Source organism: Anomaloglossus baeobatrachus, chromosome 9, assembly GCF_048569485.1.
Source record: "Anomaloglossus baeobatrachus isolate aAnoBae1 chromosome 9, aAnoBae1.hap1, whole genome shotgun sequence".
Taxonomy (NCBI): Eukaryota; Metazoa; Chordata; class Amphibia; order Anura; family Aromobatidae; genus Anomaloglossus; species Anomaloglossus baeobatrachus.
Window position 1 is genome coordinate 218,847,835 of NC_134361.1, and position 27,840 is coordinate 218,875,674.

A 27,840-nucleotide genomic window follows, 5' to 3' on the forward strand; every position below is an offset into this window, starting at 1 on the left:
GTTGGTAGGACACGGTGCGGTGTGAATCTACCAAGCCTGATGCTCGAGCCTTTAGAGCGAAATCTTGTAATGATTCACACAGCTAAGGTGAATGTATGCTATATATTCCATATAGCATATTCTTGGAACTACAATCAGCTGAGTAAAATTGGACTCTTGAAGGTCGGTAATGTGTGGACACCTGGGGAGTTCCCATCATTCTGCATAAAGTTACTGTAAAAAAATAGGCCTCAAAACAATCTAAATAAAAACATGGCTTGTAGAGTAGTAATAACCTTGTGACGTTCATTATTTAACATCCCCTTTAATTCACTGGGTCACACTAGGGTTTTGAGTTGTAGCTAAGGGGTTAGTGTCACAAAGAGTCAATCTCTGCTTGTTAGTCTCCTTTGATCACATGCTGTAAGGGATCCAGTCAGATTCGCTCTCCTCCTATATATGCTGGTTGGACCATTCCTTTAATGCCAGCTATAGCTTTCCTATTCTGGTCTGGTGAAGTGTTGTTTTAGCGCCCCTGAAGACATCAGGGTGCTACAAGGTTCTGCATCTCCAACAGGATGCAGGGCCTACCCCCTAGGACCCCGGGAGACCAGTGCCGGTAATACCAAAAACCCAGGTACTCCCAGTTTTCCCCAACAATCCCCCATACAGTGGTACATAGCTAGGGTCGGACTAATAGATGGCCGCCTAGAGGTGGAGCCAGACCAGTCCACTAGTTAACAGGTGGGAGGGGCAGACTGTGGAGAGTAGTCAGTTGACAGTAGTAAGAGAGGAAGTTGGAAGTGAAGCGACGTCCTGACTCAGGTTTACGGTAACCTGGTACCCAGGAGAGTAGTTGCCGGTGGAATACTCCCGGAACTATGCACCAACGGGGTACAGGACCCTAGGACAGGAAAAAGCTTCAAGCCGACCTGTTAACACCTGCACAGCAAGGGAACCATCAAGGACCTCGATGACCCTAAAAATCCGAAGACTCAGTAGCAAAGGGATAACCGGGGACAGGACCAGAGACTCCAACCTCACAGGGTTCACGCTACCATCAGGTGGACAGAAGTGGACAAACCACCGGACGGGGACCCCCAGTTGCTCTACGCCACGGGGACCCATTTTTACCAGAGACAGATGCAGGGGAAGAAGGTACCAGAGTACTGAATTGGCCCTGGGATGAAAGGGACCTGAAGGTGAAACCAGCCGGCCTCGGGTAACCTGTTACCACCTACCAGCAGTGAGTAAAAACCAGTTGCACTATACCTCTGTGTGGACTACCTTCTTCCGACACCCGTCACATCACCCATCCTCTGGGGCCCGGCCCTGCTTGCGGAGGGCCTACCATCCAGGCTGCCATTAACATCAGCCCCAGTAGTGACATTGTGCAGCGGCAGTTCCATATCTATAGCTGCAACACTGCAAGTGGTGAACATTATTCTAATCCCCTGCAAATACACTCCCATTACAAAAAGGGCCCAGGGCACGGAACCGGGCAACGGCCACTATCGTGACATTCCCAAGAGAGACACTGCCCGGGACCGAGTACCCCATATTCCTGGGCGCGACATTGTGATCCAGACTTACTGGTGGTTGTGGTACTGCTGTAAGCGGTTGTGGTGTTAACCGTTGCTGTCCTTTTGTAGCTGCCTTCCTTTTCTTGCTTTTCTCGCTAGTCTCTTTGTGTTCCTGTGAATTTGCAGTGTGTCGGAGTATTGTTTTATCCCCGTCTGTCTTTATCTGTGTTACCATCTCACTTCTGCCCCGTCCGATTCCGTCCGAACCCCGGCGCAAAACGGTTTTCGAATGCATGCGCCGATGGGGCCATTGACTATAATGGTGCAGATGGAGTCACTGTGTGCTCTGTCTTGTACTATTTTCGAGCTTCTACGCTTTCTGCAGGCGGACACCCAGACGTAGTAGACTGCAGCTCTGTCATCACCCATTGGATCTTTATATTTCACCTTATAGAACGTGTAACATGCAATGCGTGCCAGAGTAGTCACTTACAAAGTATTTTCCTTACCTGTGGCATATTGAAAATGACATTGTGAATTAAATAAAATATATTTGTAAAATAATATTTAGCTTTATTGCCCTTGAAATGTGTGACAATCATCAATACAATAAGAGTTACAACATGAACAATTTGTTCACTGTATCAAACTTATATATGGCTGGCATTAACCGTGACCTATCCTTAAATTAAGGCAATGTGTGCACAGAGCTTAGGGAGAAGTCCACATTATCTTCTGTGCTTTACATCCATAATAAACTAAAAGGTCTTCACTACTATGCTTTTCTAGCAATTAACCAACATTTTACTGATCTAAGGTTTATACAATGATGGTGGTTCATTGAGGGGTTATCGTGAGGTCCATGGCAGTACCCTTAATTTGTATTGTTTTATCCTGGACTATATAATTAATCTTCTGTTAAAAACTATTAAACCCAATAATGGAAATATACGTTGGTAACAGAAAGGGGGTAGCTATAAGAGTGTATAGATAGCAATTGCAAATGTCTGAGGGCATAAAAAAACCCTATGCCACATAATAAGACTCAAGTATTATAAATAACATATTGTAGATTTGGAGCACTGCTACACATTTTGCACTGGGATCCAGGAGATTTATGTAAAATGACAAAAAACTTGTCACAACTGGAGATATGTAAAATAAAGTAATTATCAGAGAATGTCCTATCATATACCACATTAAATATTTTCAAATTTCCCAATCTAAAAATAAATCTTAAAAAGAAACAAAAATGCATTCACTTAATTAGCAAATTCTGAAAAGCAAAACTGTACATTGAATGCAGCTTTATGATATAACTGCATACAGTAGTTCTTGTCAGGAGTTATTGTAGGACCCATTGCAGGACCGTAAATGGATATCTTACCTTGCATGTGTTTATTCATTTTTCAGTTACAAGTTACTAAATACAGTTTTGATTCTATCACTTGGTTAAAACTCATGTTAAAATGTTCCAGAAATGAAGATATTAAAGACACAGTAGTATTTACAGCGCAAATCTCTCTGCAAGGATGTCTAATACTCTCAATTGAATAAGCCACTATATTTGATTTATCCCATGCCCAAAATAACTTTAAAGAAAGAAAAAAAAATCAATTAACCTTATTAAGGTAGCAAAACTTTAGTTTTAATGTAACTTTATTGTCAGGGGTCATTGTTGACCCCATTGCAGTACCTTAAAAGTAGGCTGTACTTTACAAGTCCATGTATGAAATCAGTCCTCTGTTACAAGTTAGTAAACTCAGTAGTGGATATACAGACTGATTTTAGTCATATCGGAGGAGGAACAAGGTTGGAAATCAAGGTCAGATTTGTACCTTAGGTTGTTCTTAATGATCTTTTGCCCATTTGATCATTTTATACACCTTTGTAACCTTATTAAGGTAAAAAAACTTTAGTTGTAATGTAACTTTATTGTCAGGGGTCATTGTGGACCCCATTGCAGTACCCTAAATGTATACTGTACTTTACAATTCCATGTATGAAATCAGTCCTCTGTTACAAGTTATTACACTCAGTAGTGGATATACAGACTGATTTTAGTCATATCGAAGAAGGAATAAGGTTGCAAATCAAGGTCAGATGTGTACCTTAGGTTGTTCTTAATGATCTTTTGCCCATTTGATCATTTTATACACCTTTGTAACCTTATTAAGGTAACAAAACTTTAGTTTTAATGTAACTTTATTGTCAGGGGTCATTGTGGACCCCATTGCAGTACCCTAAAAGTATTCTGTACTTTACAAGTCCATGTATGAAATCAGTCCTCTGTTACAAGTTATTAAACTCAGTAGTGGATGTATAGACTGATTTTAGTCACATTAGAGAAGGAAGAATGTTGGAAATCAAGGTCAGATGTGAAACCTAGGTTGTTCTTAATGATCTTATGCCTATACACCTTTGTAACAGTCCTGGAGATCCTTCTTGATGAGTGTCCTTGAGGAATCATGACGTACTTCACATGAAAAAGATGAGAGATTTCCTATGATTTGTGCGGAGAGCTCTAGGATACTTAATATAGTATAGACATTGTCCTCTTCTTCTAAAAAGGGTCCTGTTATACTGTCCTCTGGGAATGGGTCACCTTCAAACTTCCATGTAATCTGTATTACTGAAGGATAAAAACCAGTGGCCAAACATACGGCATAGAGATTTCCGGGGTCATCCACAGATTCGCGAGTACTGAAGAGAGATACGGTCGGGGCCTGAACATCTTTGCCTGTAATATATCAGAACATATATATTGTTACTGTATATCCATACAAATGGCACCATGTGGGTTTTTTTGTAATGAGTTATTGAAGCCTATCATGTGTATCTAAGCCCTTTATGTATATTTCTGTCTGTTGAGTTGGTGTACCCAAGTCAACCATGTATGATACTTTGGACTTACCACCGTATACACTGAGGTGCGTTCCATTCCCAAACTCTGGATAGGAGCCATTCCTTGATACTAGGCACCAGTACATGGCACTGTCCTGTACCGTGACATTTGCAACGTGCAAAAAATGGGTATTGCTGTTGTTCCTGATTGGCTGGTGCCGTTCCGGTGATGCATCAGCCCAATGGATGCTGGAGTCATTTTTATGGCAAAGCATAAATATCGGTGCAGTATTTGGCAATTGCTTGAACCATTGAATATCGAAATCCTGAATATCTCCGCCATCCACCAGACATCCCAGTACTGCCGTGTTGCCGTCACATACAGAGACTTGCCTGTACTGGTGAACGCCGATCTGTGAGGAGCCTTCAAAACAGTAAGAAGCAAAGTATTAGAAATAGCACCTATTATTTCAGCATTAGAAGAAATACAGTATATAATATGAAAATGACAGATCATGAATTGTACAGTATTTTACTGTATAGACTAAGTCAAAGTCAGCAGAGTCATCTCATTATCACTAAAGTGACAGTCAACAGAATCACATTGCAATTATTAGAGGACAGGGTCAGCAGAGTCATCTCAGTAATATTAGAGAGCAGGGTCAGCAGAGTCATCTCAGTAATATTAGAGAGCAGGGTCAGCAGAGACATCTCAGTAATATTAGAGAGCAGGGTCAGCAGAATCATCTCAGTAATATTAGAGAGCAGGGTCAGCAGAATCATCTCAGTAATATTAGAGAGCAGGGTCAGCAGAGTCATCTCAGTAATATTAGAGAGCAGGGTCAGCAGAATCATATCATTACTATTAGAGGACAGGGTCAGCAGAGTCATCTCATTACTATTAGAGGACAGGGTCAGCAGAGTCATCTCATTATTATTAGAGAGCAGGGTCAGCAGAATCATATCATTACCATTAGAGGACAGGGTCAGCAGAGTAATCTCATTAATATTAGAGGACAGGGTCAGCAGAGTCATCTCATTAATATTAGAGGACAGGGTCAGCAGAGTCATCTCATTAATATTAGAGGACAGGGTCAGCAGAGTCATCTCATTATCCTTAGAGGACAGAGTCAGCAGAGTCATCTCATTAATATTAGAGGACAGGGTCAGCAGAGTCATCTCATTAATATTAGAGGACAGGGTCAGCAGAGTCATCTCATTAATATTAGAGGACAGGGTCAGCAGAGTCATCTCATTAATATTAGAGGACAGGGTCAGCAGAGTCATCTCATTAATATTAGAGGACAGGGTCAGCAGAGTAATCTCATTATCATTAGAGGACAGAGTCAGCAGAGTCATCTCATTAATATTAGAGGTCAGGGTCAGCAGAGTCATCTCATTAATATTAGAGGACAGGGTCAGCAGAGTCATCTCATTATCATTAGAGGACAGAGTCAGCAGAGTCATCTCATTAATATTAGAGGACAGAGTCAGCAGAGTCATCTCATTAATATTAGAGGACAGGGTCAGCAGAGTCATCTCATTAATATTAGAGGACAGGGTCAGCAGAGTCATCTCATTAATATTAGAGGACAGGGTCAGCAGAGTCATCTCAATATTAGAGAGCCTTATGGAGACTTGCAATGCTTACTGTTACTACTCAATACTCACCAGAGAGTAACAGACACAGCAGGAGACAGGTGACGGCGGCCGTCCTCATGGTCCGGTGCTTCTTGGTTCCTTTTAGAGGACAGATATGGAGATATGGAAAGCTATAAAACAACATGAATACCGATCAATGGGGAGATCTGGAAATCACGTCTAATATTCTAATATATTGCACTGCAATCAATCATATGGCTGATACCAGAGAATAACAGCATGAAATCAAATTCAGTCAAGCTGTTTACTGGAGCCCCTAGAAAGTATCAGGATCTGGCTGTTCCCCGCACAGCTTTTCTCTATGACCGTGGTCAGGTCTCTTAAATTTAAAAGGCAGACGTCCTCATGGACGCTCTGCTGAGCCTTTCTTCACCGATTGGGGGTGCCGGACCCCAAACAACCAAAACTTCTACAATTTAACAAATAAAAATGTCCCTAAATCCAGGAGTAATTGGGAAGAGAAGTATGTTGTATGTCTCCAGCCGTCCAGCAGGGGGCACAAGACACAGCCGCAGGATAAGGTCCTATAGGGGAAACAGGAGGCGAGGACTGAGACTGGTCCCAGGACAGGAACACACAGCGGACTGGGGGGAAACAAACCCCTCACACCCCAGGAAAGAAGAAGTAAAACTAGAAAAATCAAACATGTGTGATACTGTCTGCTGAGCTTTGTATCTAATCCTCTCCTGTGTTATACTGTCTTCTGAGCTGTGTATCTAATCCTCTCCGGTGTGGTACTGTCTGCTGATCTGTGTATCTAATCCTCTCCTGTGTGATACTGTCTTCTGAGCTGTGTATCTAATCCTCTCCTGTGTGATACTGTCTGCTGAGCTGTGTATCTAATCCTATCCTGTGTGATACCGTCTGCTGAGCTGTGTATCTAATCCTATCCTGTGTGATACTGTCTGCTGAGCTGTGTATCTAATCCTCTCCTGTGTGATACTGTCTGCTGAGCCGTGTATATAATCCTATCCTGTGTGATACTGTCTACTGAGCTGTGTATCTAATCCTCTCCTGTGTGATTCTGTCTGCTGAGCCATGTATCTAATCCTCTCCTGTGTGATACTATCTGCTGAGCTTTGTATCTAATCCTCTCCTGTGTTATACTGTCTTCTGAGCTGTGTATCTAATCCTCTCCTGTGTGATACTGTCTGCTGAGCTTGTGTATCTAATCCTAGCCTGTGTGATACTGTCTGCTGAGCAGTGCATCTAATCCTTTCCTGTGTGATACTGTCTGCTGAGCTGTGCATCTAATCCTCTCCTGTGTGATACTGTCTGCTGAGCTGTGTATCTAATCCTCTCCTGTGTGATACTGTCTTCTGAGCTGTGTATCTAATCCTATCCTGTGTGATACTGTCTTCTGAGTTGTGTATCTAATCCTCTCCTGTGTGATACTGTCTTCTGAGCTGTGTATCTAATCCTCTCCTGTGTGATACTGTCTGCTGAGCCGTGTATCTAATGCTCTCCTGTGTGATACTGTCTGCTGAGTTGTGTATCTAATCCTCTCCTGTGTGATACTGTCTGCTGAGCTGTGTATCTAATCCCATCCTGTGTGATACTGTCAGCTAAGCCATGTATCTAATCCTATCCTGTGTGATACTGTCTGCTGAGCTGTGTATCTAATCCTATCCTGTGTGATACTGTCTGCTGAGCCATGTATCTAATCCTGCCCTGTGTGATACTGTCTGCTGAGCCATGTATCTAATCCTATCCTGTGTGATACTGTCTGCTGAGCTGTGTATCTAATCCTGCCCTTTGTGATACTGTCTGCTGAGCTGTGTATCTAATCCTATTCTGTGTGATACTGTCTGCTGAGCTGTGTATCTAATCCTGCCCTGTGTGATACTGTCTGCTGAGCTGTGTATCTAATCCTATCCTGTGTGATACTGTCTGCTGAGCTGTGTATCTAATCCTGCCCTGTGTGATACTGTCTGCTGAGCTGTGTATCTAATCCTATCCTGTGTGATACTGTCTGCTGAGTTGTGTATCTAATCCTCTCCTGTGTGATACTGTCTTCTGAGCCATGTATCTAATCCTATCCTGTGTGATACTGTCTGCTGAGCTGTGTATCTAATCCTATCCTGTGTGATACTGTCTGCTGAGCTGTGTATCTAATCCTATCCTGTGTGATACAGTCTGCTGAGCTGTGTATCTAAACCTGCCCTGTGTGATACTGTCTGCTGAGCTGTGTATCTAATCCTCTCATGTGTGATACTGTCTACTGAGCCATGTATCTAATCCTATCCTGTGTGATACTGTCAGCTAAGCCATGTATCTAATCCTATCCTGTGTGATGCTGTCTGCTGAGCCGTGTATCTAATCCTATCCTGCGTGATACTGTCTGCTGAGCCATGTATCTAATCCTCTCCTGTGTGATACTGTCTGCTGAGCTGTGTATTTAATCCTCTCCTGTGTGATACTGTCTGCTGAGCTGTGTATCTAATCCTCTCCTGTGTGATACTGTCTGCTGAGCTGTGTATCTAATCCTCTCATGTGTGATACTGTCTGCTGAGCTGTGTATCTAATCCTCTCCTGTGTGATACTGTCTGCTGAGCTGTGTATCTAATCCTCTCCTGTGTGATACTGTCTGCTGAGCTTGTGTATCTAATCCTAGCCTGTGTGATACTGTCTGCTGAGCTGTGTATCTAATCCTCTCCTGTGTGATACTGTCTGCTGAGCTTTGTATCTAATCCTCTCCTGTGTTATACTGTCTTCTGAGCTGTGTATCTAATCCTCTCCTGTGTGATACTGTCTGCTGAGCTGTGTATCTAATCCTATCCTGTGTGATACCGTCTGCTGAGCTGTATATCTAATCCTCTCCTGTGTGATACTGTTTGCTGAGCTGTGTATCTAATCCTCTCCTGTGTGATACTGTCTGCTGAGCCGTGTATATAATCCTATCCTGTGTGATACTGTCTACTGAGCTGTGTATCTAATCCTCTCCTGTGTGATTCTGTCTGCTGAGCCATGTATCTAATCCTCTCCTGTGTGATACTATCTGCTGAGCTTTGTATCTAATCCTCTCCTGTGTTATACTGTCTTCTGAGCTGTGTATCTAATCCTCTCCTGTGTGATACTGTCTGCTGAGCTTGTGTATCTAATCCTAGCCTGTGTGATACTGTCTGCTGAGCAGTGTATCTAATCCTTTCCTGTGTGATACTGTCTGCTGAGCTGTGCATCTAATCCTCTCCTGTGTGATACTGTCTGCTGAGCTGTGTATCTAATCCTCTCCTGTGTGATACTGTCTTCTGAGCTGTGTATCTAATCCTATCCTGTGTGATACTGTCTTCTGAGTTGTGTATCTAATCCTCTCCTGTGTGATACTGTCTTCTGAGCTGTGTATCTAATCCTCTCCTGTGTGATACTGTCTGCTGAGCCGTGTATCTAATCCTCTCCTGTGTGATACTGTCTGCTGAGTTGTGTATCTAATCCTCTCCTGTGTGATACTGTCTGCTGAGCTGTGTATCTAATTCCATCCTGTGTGATACTGTCAGCTAAGCCATGTATCTAATCCTATCCTGTGTGATACTGTCTGCTGAGCTGTGTATCTAATCCTATCCTGTGTGATACTGTCTGCTGAGCCATGTATCTAATCCTGCCCTGTGTGATACTGTCTGCTGAGCCATGTATCTAATCCTATCCTGTGTGATACTGTCTGCTGAGCTGTGTATCTAATCCTGCCCTTTGTGATACTGTCTGCTGAGCTGTGTATCTAATCCTATCCTGTGTGATACTGTCTGCTGAGCTGTGTATCTAATCCTGCCCTGTGTGATACTGTCTGCTGAGCTGTGTATCTAATCCTATCCTGTGTGATACTGTCAGCTAAGCCATGTATCTAATCCTATCCTGTGTGATACTGTCTGCTGAGCTGTGTATCTAATCCTATCCTGTGTGATACTGTCTGCTGAGCCATGTATCTAATCCTGCCCTGTGTGATACTGTCTGCTGAGCCATGTATCTCATCCTATCCTGTGTGATACTGTCTGCTGAGCTGTGTATCTAATCCTGCCCTTTGTGATACTGTCTGCTGAGCTGTGTATCTAATCCTATTCTGTGTGATACTGTCTGCTGAGCTGTGTATCTAATCCTGCCCTGTGTGATACTGTCTGCTGAGCTGTGTATCTAATCCTATCCTGTGTGATACTGTCTGCTGAGCTGTGTATCTAATCCTGCCCTGTGTGATACTGTCTGCTGAGCTGTGTATCTAATCCTATCCTGTGTGATACTGTCTGCTGAGTTGTGTATCTAATCCTCTCCTGTGTGATACTGTCTTCTGAGCCATGTATCTAATCCTATCCTGTGTGATACTGTCTGCTGAGCTGTGTATCTAATCCTATCCTGTGTGATACTGTCTGCTGAGCTGTGTATCTAATCCTATCCTGTGTGATACTGTCTGCTGAGCTGTGTATCTAAACCTGCCCTGTGTGATACTGTCTGCTGAGCTGTGTATCTAATCCTCTCATGTGTGATACTGTCTACTGAGCCATGTATCTAATCCTATCCTGTGTGATACTGTCAGCTAAGCCATGTATCTAATCCTATCCTGTGTGATGCTGTCTGCTGAGCCGTGTATCTAATCCTATCCTGCGTGATACTGTCTGCTGAGCAGTGTATCTAATCCTCTCCTGTGTGATACTGTCTGCTGGGCTGTGTATTTAATCCTCTCCTGTGTGATACTGTCTGCTGAGCTGTGTATCTAATCCTCTCCTGTGTGATACTGTCTGCTGAGCTGTGTATCTAATCCTCTCCTGTGTGATACTGTCTGCTGAGCTGTGTATCTAATCCTCTCATGTGTGATACTGTCTGCTGAGCTGTGTATCTAATCCTCTCCTGTGTGATACTGTCTGCTGAGCTGTGTATCTAATCCTCTCCTGTGTGATACTGTCTGCTGAGCTTGTGTATCTAATCCTAGCCTGTGTGATACTGTCTGCTGAGCTGTGTATCTAATCCTCTCCTGTGTGATACTGTCTGCTGAGCTGTGTATCTAATCCTCTCCTGTGTGATACTGTCAGCTAAGCCATGTATCTAATCCTATCCTGTGTGATACTGTCTGCTGAGCCGTGTATCTAATCCTATCCTGCGTGATACTGTCTGCTGAGCTGTGTATCTAATCCTCTCCTGTGTGATACTGTCTGCTGAGCTGTGTATCTAATCCTCTCATGTGTGATACTGTCTGCTGAGCAGTGTATCTAATCCTATTCTGTGTGATACTGTCTGCTGAGCTGTGTATCTAATCCCATCCTGTGTGATACTGTCTGCTGAGCTGTGTATCTAATCCTCTCCTGTGTGATACTGTCTGCTGAGCTGTGTATCTAATCCTATCCTGTGTGATACTGTCTGCTGATCTGTGTATCTAATCCTCTCCTGTGTAATACCGTCTGCTGAGCCGTGTATCTAATCCTCTCCTGTGTTATACTGTCTGCTGAGCCGTGTATCTAATCCTCTCCTGTGTGATACTGTCTGCTGATCTGTGTATCTAATCCTCTCCTGTGTGATACTATCTGCTGAGCTGTGTATCTAATCCTCTCCTGTGTGATACTGTCTTCTGAGCTGTGTATCTAATCCTCTCCTGTGTGATACTGTCTTCTGAGCTGTGTATCTAATCCTCTCCTGTGTGATACTGTCTTCTGAGCTGTGTATCTAATCCTCTCCTGTGTGATACTGTCTGCTGAGCCGTGTATCTAATCCTCTCCTGTGTGATACTGATAATGATGCTGGCAGAGTAGGGGTTAATGCCGCGTCCTCTCCGCTCACCTGCGCCGCCGGTGTCTGGTCACCTTCGCGTTGATCGATGTTGTCAGGGTTGTGTCCTTGGTAGACAAATGCCTCTTTCCCATACAGCTTGGAAGGAGGAAGGGGGTGGGGGGGATCCGCAGCTGCAGTCACACGACAGACGACAGTTACTTGTTTTCGTGTTATGATGGGATATTTATACGCAGAAGACGAAAACACCGCGAATAGGAGCAAAATAAGTTATTTACCGCCCAAGCTACAACTGTCCCTGTCATATAAGGGTTAACACATCCCCAATATAAGTCATATAATGTTATGTAATATTATGTAGGACGAGATATCATGTAATATATCAGATAGCCTGTGCACGCCTGGACCCCAGTCCCAAAAAGTTGGGAGACTACACCGTGTGCAGAATTATTAGGCAAGTTGTATTTTAGAGGATATTTTTATTATTGATCAACAACCACTGTATATTATCAATCAGCCCAAAAGACTCATAAATATCAGAGCTTAATATTTTTGGCAGTTGGAGGGGTCTTTAGATTTGGTATCTTAGGAGGATCTGTTTGTGCAGGTGACTATTACTGTGCAGAATTATTAGGCAACTTAATAGAAACCAAATCTATTCCCATCTCACTTGTTTATTTTCACCAGGTAAACCAATATAACTGCACAACATTTAGAAATAAACATTTCTGACATGCAAAAACAAAACCCAAAAAAATAAGTGCCCAATATCGCCCCCTTTCTTTCTGATGACGCTCAGCAGCGACCATCCATAGATTCTGTCATTGCTTGATCTGTTTACCATCAACATTGCGTGCAGCAGCCACCACAGCCTCCAGACACTGCTCCCAGAGGTGGACTGTTTTCCCTCCCTGTAGATCTCACATTTTATGAGGGACCACATGTTCTCTATGGGGTTCAGATCAGGTGAACAAGGGGGCCATGTCATTATTTTGTCATCTTTTAGACCTTTACTGGCCAGCCACGCTGTGGAGTAGTTGGATGCATGTGATGGAGCATTGTCCTGCAGGAAAATCATGGTTTTCTTGAACGATAGTGACTTCTTCCTGGACCACTGCTTGAAGAAGTTGTCTTCCAGAAACTGGCAGTAGGTCTGGGAGTTGAGCTTCACTCCCATCCTCAACCCGAAAAGGTCCCACAAGTTGATCTTTGATGATCCCAGCCCATACCAGTGCCCACCTCCACCTTGCTGGTGTCTGAGTCAAAGTGGAGCTCTCTGCCCTTTACTGATCCAGCCTCTGGCCCATCCAACTGCCCATCAAGAGTCACTCTCATTTCATCAGTCCATAAAACCTGTGAAAAATCAGTCTTCAGATATTTCTTGGCCCAGTCTTGAGGTTTTATCTCATGTTTCTTGGTCAGAGGTGGTGGTTTTTCGGCCTTCCTTACCTTGGCCTGTCCCTGAGTATGGCACACCTTGTGCTTTTTGATACTCCAGTAACGTTGTAGCTCTGAAATAGGCCAAACTGGTGGCAAATGGCATCTTGGCAGCTTCACGCTTGATTTTCCTCAATTCATGGGCAGTTATTTTGCGCCTTTTTTGCCCAGCACGCTTCTTGCCACCCTGTTGGCTATTTGCCATGAAACGCTTGATTGTTCGGTGATCACGCTTCAAAAGACTGCTGCATCCCTCTGCAAGACATCTCACAATATGGACTTTTCAGAGCCCGTCCAATCTCTCTTCTGACCCATTTTGCAAAAGGAAAGGAAGTTGCCTAATAATTAAGCACCCCTTATATCGGGTGTTGATGTCATTACACCGCACCCCTCCTCATTACAGAGACGCACATCACCTGAGTTACTTCATTGGTAGTTGGCTCTCAGCCTATACAGCTTGGAGTAGGACGACATGTATAAAAATATCATGTGATCACAATACTCATCTGCCTAATAATTCTGCACACAGTGTATATACAATGTATACAATGTAGAGAAAACAAGAATGTGATGATTTGGAATCTCTTCTCACCATATTTTATTCACTTCAGAGCAGCGATCGCAGATCAGAGGTTGAACGTTGGATTTAATGGCAGCGACACATCCCAAAAAATAGTTGGGATGTGATAAACAAAAGGCTGGAAAAGTCAGTGACACTAATGAAACACAGCAGGAGAGTTCAACTAAGTGACAAACCTGTGTAAAAGAGCATGTTAGAGAGGCAGAGTCTCCCGGAAGCAAAGAGGGTTAAGGCCCCTTTACACACTGAGACTTTCTAGCGATCCCACCAGCGATCTCGACCTGGCCGGGATCGCTGGAAAGTCTCTGGTGAGTCGCTGGTGAGCTGTCAAACAGGCAGATCTGGCCAACGACGCAGCAGCGATACGGACCTGCAGAATGACCTCGCTGGAAAGGGAACGCTAGCATTCCTATGGGCTGGGCCGCTAACGATGTCGTTGTAACAGTGTCAAACACACCGATGCATGCTGCGCAGCGGGAAAAAAAGGACCAAAGAATGGTCCTGAACGACTTGTAGTGATCCGCGACCTCACAGCGGGGGCCAGGTCGCTGATGCGTGTCACACACTGCAATGTCGCGGGGGGGGGGGGGGTCGCTATTACGTCACAAAACCGGTGACGTTACAGCGATATCGCTAGCGTTAGTGTGTAAAGGGCCTTTAGAGAGAGAGAGAGAGAGTGGGAGAGTCAGGGAGAGGTGGAAAGTGGGAGAGAGACACAATGGGAGAGTGGGAGAGACTTGGAGAGTGGGAGATAGAGAGAGTGGGAGATAGAGAGAGTGGAAAACAGACAGAGAGAGAGTAGGAGAGAGGGAGAATGAGAGAGAGGAATAGTGGGAGAGAGGGAGAGTAGGAGAGGGGGAGAGTGGAAGAGTTGGGGAGTGGGAGATAGAGAGAGTGGGACAGTCAGAGAGAGGGAGAGTGGAAGAGAGGAAGAGTGGGAGAGAAGGAGAGGGAGAAAAAGGGAGAGTTGGGGAGAGTGAGAGAGAGACACAATGGGAGAGTGGGAGAGAGACAGAGAGAGTGGGAGAGAGTTGGAGAATGGGAGATAGAGAGAGTGAGAGATAGAGAGAGTGGGAGAGAGTGAGAGTGGAAAAGAGACAGAGGGAAAGTTAGAGAGAAGGAGAGAGTAGGAGAGAGGGAGAGTGGGAGAGAGGAAGAGAGGGAGAGTGGGAGAGAGGAAAAGAGGGAGAGTGGGAGAGGGGGAGAGTGGAAGAGTCGGGGAGAGTGGGAGAGAGACACAATGGTAGAGTGGGAGAGAGACAGAGAGTGGGAGAGTCAGGGAGAGTGGGAGAGAGTTGGAGAGTGGGGGATAGAAAGAGAAGAAGAGTGGGAGAGAGTGAGAGTGGGAGAGAGTGAGAGTGGGAGAGAGTGGAAAAGAGACAGAGAGAGTGAGAGAGAGGGAGAGAGGAAGAGTGGGAGAGATGGAGAGTGAGAAAAAGGGAGAGTCAGGGAGAGTCAGGGAGAGTGGGAGAGGGGGAGATAGAGAGAGTGGCACACAGAGAGAGTGGGAGAGAGTGAGGGTGGGAGAGAGTGGAAAAGAGACAGAGAGACAGTGACAGAGTAGGAGAAAGGGAGAGAGGAAGAGTGGGAGAGAGGGAGACTGGGGGAGGGGGAGTGAGCGTAAGAGAGGGAGAGTTGGAGAGAAGGAGATTGGAAGAGAGACAGACAGAGGGAAAGAGACAAAGAGAAAGGGAGAGTGGGGAGTCAGGGGGAGTGGGAGAGAGGGACAGTGGGAGAGAGGGGGTGAGTGGGAGAGACACAGAGAGGAAGAGAGATACAATGGGAGAGTGGGAGAGAGAGAGTAGGAGAAGTGAGAGAGAGGTAGAGTGGTAGAAAGACAGGGAGAGAGGGAGAGTTGGAGAGTGGGAAAGAGGGAGAGAGAGAGGGTGGGAGAGTAACAGAGAGATGTAGTTACTATCCCGGGTTATGCAGGTGCTACTTCTAGTGTAATATAAAATCATGAATGTAATGTTTTATTATTATTATTATTATTATTATTTATTTATGGAGCATTGATTCCATGGTGCTGTACATGAGAAGGGGGTTACATACAGAACACATACACAAGTTAGACTGCCAGGACCCAACTACCACCATTTTCCCCCCTAGAAAGACTCGACACCGTTCTCTTATAAATTAAAATACTTTTATTTGAATTTTCCATTTTGGAGAGAGGCATGGGGAAAAAACCACTCTCATCTTTTGGCATAAAATTTGGTCGCAGCTTTTAACCAGGCATTAACTTGCCAACATCACGGGGTTCAGGTAAATGTACCGCCTTCCGGCCGTCCGGCGCGGGTATTTCACCACCACTTTTCCTACCCCTTCCGCCAAGGAGCAGCACAGCGCCAGCAAGCTGCGACCCCCCCCAAAAACTGAAATACCTGAGCCGTCCCAGGCATTTCCGCAACCACCATATCCATAACATCATCATTTGGGATGTACCCATCCAGGCTTAAAGACAGTCAAATATTGCCTTCCAGCTGGCGGTGCCAGACCAACAACTTTTTTTTTTTTTTTAACACTTTATTAACAGCACAACTTGGGTAGACCCTGATCGACCATGCGCCAGGAGAGATCCTTATCACATTCTTCCTTAGCTCATGCCCCCTGGGCCAGAGGGTTACCTTCGACCGGATCGTTGTAACACTCCGAACTAAAACAGGGAAACTTGTACCTCTCTGACCGGATAAGGGTAAGAGGCCTAGCTAGACGGCCTTGGACCAGATACTTGAAGCCTATGTGTATCACCAAGTCGGTTGGAGAAAAGAGAGCTCACGCAATCTTGATCGCCTCTGATAGACCCACAGCTGAGCCAAGCTCCGGCAACCTCTCCAATTACATCCACTGTAACGGGAACAAAGGACCGACCGCCAAGGCGAAGATCCACTCTCCTCGCAGCCAACATATATGGAAGTAACCTCGGACCCAGTCACTAGGCCGACTTGGATCTGAAAGGAAAAACACTGTCAGAACAGAGAATTCTCGTAACCATCAAACACCTCTTCTCTCCAAGGTGGTACTGGTAAAACCCACAAACTTTTTTTTTTTTTTTTTATAGATAACAAATCACAATCATGTCATTTTACATTAGCCCTGTACGCTGTTCTGAATCTTCTTACGTGTCTAAGAAAAACCCGATTCCAAAACCAACTCAGTCCTGACGTCCCTCTTAATGCATTTCAATTGCAGTCACCTAATCCACTGAAACTGTGCTCATGTATGCTGGCCCCTGAAGCCTTGGAACACCCCAACTCTGGGAGAGTACGTACCGGGTACCACGGCTGGCAAACACCAAAATAACGAGGAACCGTCGCATTACCAACCAAAACCAGCCCACAAAATGGAGGACCAACTCCGTGACGCTAAAATGAAGGGCCGTCGTCGTGGGTAAAAACTGGTCCCATCACACCCGCTCACCTAAGAGACATAACCGACACCGTCGGGACACCCGCCGAGTGAGGGAAAAAAGATCCAAAATATCAATGTATAGATTTGCAATGGAGCGAACAATCCAAACCCCCCCCTTTTTTTTTTTAAACAATCTACGGCTAGAAATAATAGGCCTACTGTGATCCACTCACTTACCATAACCATCCAACCCTTAAATACCTTACACCCCACAAGACCCTCATCGCTTCAGAACCGTTCCACAATTTAAAAACGGGAAGACCGACCTCGTAACAGATTGCTTGCAACCGAAAATGGTGCACATTCGCTGAATACTGCAGGGCGTGTATTACTAGAGGGTGGCTTGGAAAATCGTCACGCACATCAAACACCAGAACAACACCCGCTGCATAACGCACCATAGAACCGTCAGGTCAATGCAAAATGGGGGCCCGGATCATAGGCCTAACTTCACCGAACACCCCACCATCTAGCTGCTCACTCCCAGCCTTGATCCTGCTGGTGGGTGGAGTTACCAAAATACCTGGGATTGGGATTGCACTAGGGTGAGCGATACTAACCCGGAAACCGAATGCCTGTTTTGCCTTCAACCCTGCGTTGACCCATAGGCATTCCAAGCCACAAAAACCTAATCAGCCTGATTACTTATTTGAGGAGGGGGCTGTAGTTGGTTAAGGCTTTTACCCACCGGCATCGTCAAACCACTGGTCATCCTCCTATTTCCCAGTCACCCCCCCTTTTGTTTAGCTGGAACCTAAATAGGGGGAAAGGCGCAATCAAAGTTAGGTTACCGGACATGCCCCCCCCCGGGCCCAGCATAAGGAGCATTTTTTTTTTTTTTATATATATATATATATATATATATATATATATATATATATATATAAAACTATATAAACACTTTGTATTGCAAATAATCCCAAACAGCTGGCCCTGCAACACCGGAAATACTCCACCTACAAATCTGTCTGTTCCTGCTCTTGAAACTATTATGGCATGGCACGGTGGCTCAGTGGCTAGCTGCAGCCCTGGGGTCCTGGGCCCAAATCCCACCCAGGACACCAACCGCAAGGAACCTGCACGTTCTCCCTGTGACTGTGTGGATCTCCTCCGGGCACTCCGGCCTCCTCCCACACCCCAAAAAACATACAGGTAGGGGATCCAGACCGTAAGCCCCAATGGGGACAGCGTCCCCAATCCATGCAAAGCACAGCAGAATATGTGATCGCTATATAAAATAAAGGTTTTTTTTTTTTTTTTAAATTGGCAATTGCCCATATCCTGATTCCATGTTACGGAACACAAGTTGGAACTTACCGCCCCTGAGGTTGGACACATGAACCAAAACCCGGGCCACCAAACATTACCACTTAGTGATACCCTTGGTAGCAGGGGTAAAGGCACCCGGGAAAAACTAATGCCGTAAACATGCCTTACAAAGTTAAAGCATTCCCTGTGGGTTCCCAGAGATGGAGTGTAGAGCGTCCAGGTAACGGGTAATAGTGAATAAAACTGTCTCCATGTGGCCAAGCATTCCGAATAGAGGCGAATCCTATAAGAGGTTTTTGTTTTTTTTTTTTGTTTTTTGGATATATAAAATACAATTGCTTCAAATAATATAGTTAGTCGGCACCCTCTATCGTATAATATTAGAATAATCTCCGTCTGGTAAAACATTGGATAGCCATTTGTCAGTTATATGCACCTGGGATCAAAATAAAATTGATTTTTTTATTTATTTTTTTTTTTTGAGGGGATATTCATGTGGACATAATTAATCAGGAAATGTTATGGACATAATTATGCAATTAAATAAAATATAAAGATGCAAATTTTGCACATCACTTGCTCATTTTGTCTTTTTAAGCTGAAACACAAACCAGCAACGAAAAGGTACCAACCCTTCAACTTTTCAGCTACAGCACTAAGTTATCATGGAAATCCCATTTTCATGCATAAATACCTGTTTGTATAACAGACTGGCACAAGACTTTTTAAAAATAAATAGGAAAGGGTTTTTTACAGTTAGAGCAGTCAGGTTGTGGAATGCCGACCACAGTATTCAACAATGGCAGATGCTACAACTGCCTTTAATATCAGGGTGTGAGATTTCCACAGTCCACCCACGGTGTTGGTCATACATAACTCAGTAGGAAGAATGTAGAATTGGGTGGGAATCCTGTTGCCTGGTGACATCATGTTACCCCACCCCTGGGGCACTTATCCCACCCAAAATCCCACATAATGGTACTTACCAGAAGATGCCGGAAAAAGCAGACCCTACTCTGGAAATTGCACGCCCGGTTCCAACGGCAACTCCGCTGTCCAGACCAATGTACCCAGATGCTGTTCGTCCCGCTGCGGGACCTCACCAGAACTTAGTCTGAGGACGAGAATGCGTCTGCCAACGCGGCGACCTTGACCATCCGCTGCGGTGGTGGGATCTAGCTCCACCGATGTGACTATATATATTTTTTTTTTTTTTTGTTATATTTTTTTATTTTTTATTTTTTTTTTTGTTTGTTTTTATTTCCTCCTCCATGACGATGCTCAGAGCCCCGATGCCCACGCCGATCCAATAGTGAAGCTGAATGACTACGGTCACCGCAGCTACCCGCACCATGTTTTGACTACAACAGTGGCCGGGGTACCTGCAAATGACAGCATAACACGGTGTTCAACGCCATCCCAAACCGCCGCCATCCCACGCCGGAACCCCGGGAGGGGAGGAGGATTTGCTCTGCCTACAGCCCCAGCGCGCCTGACGCGGTCCCCAGGATATCCCCCCACAACGTGCGGGGGATACAGCTACACTGTGGAGGCATACCATGAGAAGATGTGGGGCGGTGGAGGGGCCGGTACAGGGGTACGGGGCTTATTACTCCAGCAGGCCAGCGCACCCACTGCTGCAGCGCCTCCAACCTGCGCCTGCAACAGGGACCGCACCGACCCACAGATCGCCCCCGTACTCCCCCCCCGTGCCGGCAGTGATAGGGCGGCGGGTGGGCGGCGCCGTAGAAAAAAGAGCGCGAAGCGCTCCTTTTTAAATTTAGCAGCAGCTCAAACTAACCGGCGAGCGGGCAGTTCCCTCAGAACACTGCTCGCCGGCACACATAGCTTGAGCCTCAGCAGGGAGGGAGCCGCTCACAGCTAACAATGCCATGAGCAGGACGCTTCCCTCCCTGCTGAAAGGGGAGGGGGGGTGGTTGGGGAAGATTGACGGCGAGCACAAGCTGACCGGCGGGCGGGTAGTTCCCTCAGAACGCCGCTCGCCGGTACATGTCACTTGTGCCTCAGCAGGGAGGGAGCCGCTCACAGCTAAAAGCGCCGTGAGCAGGACGCTTTCCTCCCTGCTGATTTTAGGGGAGGGGGCAGGGGGGGGGGAATGGGTGTTGAATAATGGCGAGCACAAGCGGACCAGCGGGCGGGTAGTTCCCTCAGAACGCCGCGCTCACCGGCACACATCGCTTGTGCCTCAGCAGAGAGGAAGCCGCTCACAGCGCTGTGAGCTGAAACGTTTTCCTCCCTGCTGATAGCTCTCTTACCGCCTCCAGGAGCGGGTCCCTGTGTCCGGCTGCCCAAACAGGTCCGGGTCCTGCAGCAGAGAGGCCGGAGGCTGGGCAGCACGGTGATATGTATCCAGGAGGCGGGGCTTAGGCCAGTCACACCACAGAAGGCTGGGCGGCAGGTCAGTGTCTTTCCAGGGGGAGACCTCTATTTAAACATGCATAGGGGCCAGCAGTCAGGGGGCAGCATCTCAAGTTTCTGGCTGCAGTGCCCCACACAGTAGACAGACTAGTACAGAGGGGAGAGGGCCCTGCCCTTGCGGGCTTACATTCGATAGGATTTTGGGGAGGAGATAGTAGGTGCGGTGTAGATAGGTTTTAGAATAAATCCTGCACATTATATATTATACAATGCAGTATATCATATATATTGAAGAAAAAACAAAAAAGCCAGCACTAAATGTGCACTACAGCACAATTCCAACTGTAAAAAAAATTGCAATTTCTTGAGCCACCCCGCCACGTCACGGCAAATCTCATTTGGGGCAGTCCTAACACTAAAATATTTTTATAAAATGTGCCAAACGGCCTCACATATGAAAGCAGTTCTACTATTCATATGTGAGGCCGTATGGCACATTTTATAAAAATATTTTAGTGTTAGGACTGCCCCAAAGGGATTTGCCGTGAAGTGGCGGGGTGGCTCAAGAAATTGCATTTTTTTTGCCAAAAATCTCAACTTTATAATAAGTACAGTTGGAATTTTTAGTGCTGGCTTTTTTTTTTTTTTATATATATCATATATATTGTAGCATAATTGTAACATTACCAAATCTATGGTGACCTCTGCACTGTTAAACAATCATATAATATATTTAATTTCAATTATTATGTAACATAACATAATAAATATGATATAAAGTAGTATAATATAAATGATTGTGACATAACGTTACATAACATGTAAGATACAATATATATAATATAATATATTTCATATATTCTGTATTGGGGGATGTAAACCGCCCATATTCCTGTGTTGTCGCCCGACTTTCCTGCACAGAGCTGTGGATACAGACTTACTATATGGAAACCTGGGGTATTTTGGTGATTTTAGGCTGCTTCGGTGGCTGTAGTGTTGAGATATTAGCCATTACACTGAGGGCGCTACCGATCCGGTAAAAGATATCAATACAATATAGAGCAGCTGGGAGAATTCCCATAACGTATTTACATAGTAAATAAAATCTACTATCTATACATTTACATAATTCAGGTTAATGGTTTCTTAAAGGTGCAAACAAGCCCTCCATATATAAATCCAGCCCGGCCCGGTCACCGCTGCTCCTCTCCAAGCCATTCCAATACCCAGCACTATGAAGGTCTTCTGCCTCATCTTTCTCACTTTTTTTATGGCCAGCGATGCCAAGGTGTTCACCAAATGTGATCTGGCCAAGGCCCTGAAGACTGCGGGTCTCGATGGATACTATGGCTACAGTCTGGCCAACTGTATGTATATGAGCCGCTTCATCTTTCCTACCTCTGTCTATGTAGGGATGTCAATCGCAGGTCTCTAGGATAACCATTTAGAAAGGATTAAGATAGAATATATCAAAGAGATGGCCAAAGATCAGGTTGGCACCATAGTAACAGACAAAGATCAGGTTGGCACCATAGAGACAGCCAAATATCAGGCTGGCACCATAGAGACAGCCAAAGATCAGGTTGGCACCATAGTGACAGCCAAAGATCAGGTTGGCACCATAGAGACAGCCAAATATCAGGTTGGCACCATAGAGACAGCCAAAGATTTGGTTAGCACCATAGAGACAGCCAAAGATCAGGTTGGCACCATAGAGACAGCCAAAGATCAGGTTGGCACCATAGAGATAGCCAAAGATCAGGTTGGCACCAGAGAGACAGCCAAAGATCAGGTTGGCACCATAGAGACAGCCAAAGATCAGGTTGGCACCATAGAGACAGCCAAAGATCAGGTTGGCACCATAGTGACAGCCAAAGATCAGGTTGGCACCTTAGATAGAGTCAAAGATTAAGTTTTCACCATAAAGAGAGTCAAAGATCAGGATGGCAGCATAGAGACAGCCAAATGTGGCATTATACAGACAGCTGAAGGTCAGGTTGGTATTATAGAGACAGGTGAAGCTCAGGTTGGTATTATAGAGACAGGTGAAGCTCAGGTAGGCATTATAGAGACAGCCAAAGCTCAGGTTGCCATTATGGAGACAGCCAAAGCTCAGGTTGATACAATAGAGACAGCTGAAGCTCAGGTTGGCATTATAGAGACAGACAAAGCTCAGGTTAGCATTATAGAGACAGTCAAAGCTCAGGTTGGCATTATAGAGACAGCTGAAACTTACGTTGACATTATAGAGACAGCTGAAGGTCAGGTTGACATTATAGAGACAGCCAAAGCTCAGGTTGATACAATATAGACAGCCAAAGCTCAGGTTGGCATTATAGAGACAAACAAAGCTCAGGTTAGCATTATAGAGATAGTCAAAGCTCAGGTTGGCATTATAGAGACAGCTGAAACTTACATTGACATTATAGAGACAGATGAAGCTCAGGTTGACATTAAATAGACCATCAAAGCTCAGGTTGGCACCATAGAGACAGTTGAAGCTCAGGTTGACATTATAGAGAAAGCCAAAGCTCAGTTTGGAATTATAGAGACAGATGTAGCTCATGTTGGTATTATAGAGACAGCTGAATCTCAAGTTGACATTATAGACAGTCAAAGCTCAGGTTGTCATTATAGAAACAGCCAAAGCTCAGGTTGGCATTATACAGACAGCTGAAGCTCAGATTGGCATTATACAGACAGCTGAATCTCAGGTTGGCATTTGTCAGGGCCAGGTGGACGGGTAGACCCAGGAGGTGGATCCACTGGGCCGAACTCCTAGATGGTGGTAAGGGGTCCGGTAGCTGGAGCACTATAGGCAGCAGAACAGTCCGTGCATACGAGTATAACGGAGAAGTCCCTGGGGCCACGGAGTCACTGATGGTAGTCCGGGTGACGCAGCTCAGGTTCGGAAGCCGAGAAGATGTCAGGCGGGGTCCGGAACCTTTGGAGCGAGATGACGGGTCACCGCAGGGATCCGAGATGGTACGGACTGTCAGGATGGCAGATGGACAGCGTTCGGGGGTTTCGGAATTCGGCAGGACCGGATGGCGAGGCAGGCACGGCTCTACAAGAGAGATAGGTGAGTATATCATAGAGACACCAGGAGACCTGACTCCTAGCTTAAGAAACACGAAGATCAGGCCCCGCCCCCTTGGACATCAAACCCCTTTATACCCTGTACCTGTTTGCATCATTTCCTGTTAATGGACGCTGGCCCTTTAAGAAAGGGTCAATGACCGCGAGCGCGCCCTAATGCGCATGCGCGCGGCCCGAGTGCCAGAAGCCAGAGCAGGAAGCTGCGAGGAGGGAGCAGCAGGGCCGGGCTGGGGCTGAGAAGCCGACGGGCGCCGGGAGCGGGGACCAGGACGCCGGGGACGCGCCGGCAATGGATGCTGGAGAGCGGGGAGCGGCGGTGACCGGACCAAGGAACCGGGAAGCGAGGCAGGGGAGCCGGGGAGCGTGACAGGTGAGCCGGGGGGCAGCGCAGGGGACCCGGGGAGCGTGACAGCATTATACAGACAGCTGAAGCTCAGGTTGGCATTATACAGACAGCTGAAGCTCAGGTTGGCATTATACAGACAGCTGAAGCTCAGGTTGGCATTATACAGACAACTGAAGCTCAGGTTGGCATTATACAGACAGCCAAAGCTCAGGTTGGCATTATAGAGAAAGCCAAAGGTCAGGTTGGCATTATAGAGAAAGCCAAAGCTCAGGTTGAATACATTCTTTTTCTCACTGTAGACGTTGTGATTCTCCACATTTCAACAGTATCATAGAGAAGGAACCAACCTGAGGCTCATACCACTCTTTTCTCCTACAAGGGTTTGGAAGGATAGAGTAAAAAGTGCCAGGTTGAAGGCCACATACCATGTGTCTGTTATGGGGCTCCTGGAGAATATGACCCAACCATGTTGGCTTAATGACTTATTTTAATTATCGGTTAGAATCTGTCCATATCCTCTTATGGTAACGAACAATAAAAAAAGACGGGTCAAACAAACATAAAGTCCTTCATTACGCAGTGGCTCTGGGACCAGAGAGAAGCTCTAGAAGTAATAGGAAAGGACTCACATTTAGACTTTTCCCGTGACATAGAACTTGATGTAAACCAATAAATTACTGCAAATATACATTAATTATGGATGAGGAACCAAATTATGGGTCTCAAGACCCTTCTCTCCATCAAAAGATGGTAGGGAGGCCATATGGTGGCTTGAAATAGCATTAAAATGATGGGTCCTTTTAATGCGAGAGATCATGTGGTCTTCAACATGGCTGAAATTCTTAACAACAGGTCAACAAAAGTAAGCCATGGTGGAAGCCTCCACCCATTGATGAGAACCAAACTTTGTCAGAACTTTTATATCAATGTACTTATCATTGTTGGGTTTTTTCATGTGGTTTCATGAATTATTTGTCTCTTAAAGGGATGTGTATGGCCTACTATGAAAGCCGTTACACCACCAATGCATTGTACGACAATGGCTGGAGTCGGGACTATGGCATCTTCCAGATCAACAGCTACTGGTGGTGTAATGATGGAAAGACGTCCGGAGCTGTGTCTGCGTGTAGCAGCAGCTGTAACAGTGAGTAAAAAAGGTTTCCACAATTGTTCCTATCATGCTGAATAGTTTAAAGGGCAACTTTCCTAAAAAAAAAAAAAAAAAATCTAGTTTCTTCCAATTTCTGGATAAAGAAAATTAATGGAAATAATGTATCTGTGATGCTAGTCACTACTTACGGGTAGCACAAACAGTAGAGTAATCAAGAAAGCTGGGGTCTGGTTACAGGAAGACACATATGGACACAGGGAGTACACAGAGGCGTAGTCAGGTCACAATCCAAGGGTCAGAATTCCGGGAAGGCATATAATTGGTTCAGGGAGAAAACTGAGGCGTGATCAGATAACGGTCCGAGGTCAAAAGCCGGGAGGTCACAAGGAGCGGGCAGAGAGGTGTGGTGTCAGGAAACAAAGATCAGAGCACAGGCAGGAACACAGGCCAACAGCACAACAATAGAACCAGAAAGTATGACTGGCAAGGTTCTGGAAGAGCATGGTCACTAAAGAAGCAGAGCAATTACCCAGAAGATGGAACACCTGAGCAATCAACAGCTCCCAGAACCAGCATGGGAGCCTGTGCGGTCAATCAACCTGCCAGCTAGTAGCCCAGGAAAACACAGCAGACCATCTCCTAAGATACTCTGCACAGAGGCATTGTGACAGTATCAGTAAAAAGCCAACAATGGAGTCCCCCTTAAAGATTATGTTTCCTGCAAAGTTAAAAAAAACCCTCTTTCTATGCTTCATTTTTTAAAATAATAGTTTTTAATATGATTTTCTTAAAGGTCTGATGAATGATGACATCAGTGATGACATCACATGTGCCAAGAGGGTTGTCAGAGATCCCAATGGCATGGGAGCCTGGTAAGTAACTCCTTCATACAAGTAACAACAAGGGTCTGTTTCTCTTACAGATATAGCTCCACTTTTATCTTGGGGATGAGTATGCTATTGCAGCTTAGCCCCATTCATTTAAATAAGGATAAACTTAAATTCTAGATACAAATGACAGGGTTCAGTGTGAGGGACGAGGGGGACGGCAGAGGGCTCTGTGTGGGGGACGACACGGGTCTGCATGGGAGAAAAGAATATTCATTTTGCTATATTATAAGAAACAATTCTATGATTATTTTTTCATATTCAGTCACATTTTCATGCTATTTGAAAAATTAATGCAATAACCAATAGAAGCATATTAAAATAAATAAAGGGCTAATAGAAATCCACCACATGACTAAAGGTAGCATAATATTTGTTCTGTATTCTTTCCAGGGTGGCCTGGAACAGCTACTGCAAAAACAAGGACGTGAGCAGCTTTGTCAGTGGATGTGTTCTGTAAGGGGTAGATGAAGACACCATGGCGGTACCTTAAAAAAATCCACAGATTCTTACAGATTATGGTCAAATTGTATTTAAAAGTAATTGGGGGGGAATAAATATTTCTAAAGGAACATATACTTTGTCTGGCATCTTATTTTTCTCACTTTCTTCTTGACCAACAATACCAAATTCCTTATCAGATGTAGGATGACCAAAGTCCTGAAAATGCTATTCTTGATGGAAACTATGGATACGGTCTGACCAATCTTTTGTATGATAATAAGTAATCATCATTTTTATAGCTCCAACATATTCACAGTACTTTACAATTAATTCAGAGGGTACTTATACAACAAAAGATAAGACATTACAAAGTAACACTGTCACGGGTGTGTGATGGTTGACACACAACCCTGTGGTGTCCGGCTGCAGAAGGTTGCTTTGTTTGGCTACACAAACTGCTCCTTGATATTCCATTCTTTCTTCCTTCTTCCCTGTTAGGGTTAACTCTTTCCCTTTTGGACCCTGCAAATATTTTGGCAGTTCAGCTGCAAATCCAAATGCCTCATCACCCACCGCACAGAGCAGCACCGGACAGAGCAGCTCAGCACATAGCTGAGCAGCATCCAATGCCCCGGCACAGAGCAGTGCCGCACAGAGCAGCACCGACAGTGAGCATCTGGGCCCCCTCTGCACCACCGGCAGCATCGCCATACTCCAGCACGCCCCTGCACCACCGGATTATAAAATGGATCCCATATGTTTTTTTTATTTTTTTTTCCTCTAAATTTGGGGTGCGTCTTATAATCCAGAGCATCTTATAAAGCAAAAAATGCGGTATATAATTTTCAGCCTATATTGTCATTCCACTACATCCATATTTAAAACATGTGGACAGGTTTCATTTAAGACCACGAAAAAGGGAAATTTCAAAATTTCCCATTTTAACTTAAACAAAATAAAAAAAAAATACCAAATTATGTCAATGAACATCCAAACAATAAAGTTTTCAGAGACATTGATGAATCATTTTTTTGTATTATTTTTTTTTGTATGTTTTTAATTTTGTGTTTATTTTTCAATTAATCAAAATGTATTGAAATTAACAACTCACATTTATACCAAAAATGAATAATAAAAAAGAAATTCAACTCAATCCGGCCTTGAAC

The 27,840-nt window shown here is 45.0% G+C and overlaps 2 protein-coding genes across 2 annotated transcripts; one reads left to right on the forward strand and one right to left on the reverse strand.

Annotated features, from left to right (window-relative positions):
• Positions 1–2,088: 2,088 nt before the first annotated feature.
• LOC142250749 (immunoglobulin lambda-1 light chain-like) lies at positions 2,089–11,844 on the reverse strand. The gene is made up of 4 exons (XM_075322961.1): positions 11,763–11,844; positions 6,018–6,118; positions 4,417–4,770; positions 2,089–4,242 (listed from the first exon to the last, which is right to left on the reverse strand). The coding sequence occupies exons 2-4, from the start codon at positions 6,064–6,066 to the stop codon at positions 3,914–3,916; spliced, it is 732 nt and encodes a 243-aa protein (XP_075179076.1). The 5' UTR covers positions 6,067–6,118; positions 11,763–11,844; the 3' UTR covers positions 2,089–3,913.
• Positions 11,845–22,012: 10,168 nt separating this feature from the next.
• Positions 22,013–26,690, forward strand: LOC142250750 (lysozyme C-1-like). Its single transcript, XM_075322963.1, has 4 exons — positions 22,013–22,154; positions 25,218–25,376; positions 26,137–26,215; positions 26,624–26,690. Exons 1-4 carry the CDS (start codon positions 22,022–22,024, stop codon positions 26,688–26,690), a joined length of 438 nt encoding a protein of 145 aa, XP_075179078.1. The 5' UTR covers positions 22,013–22,021.
• Positions 26,691–27,840: the final 1,150 nt, after the last annotated feature.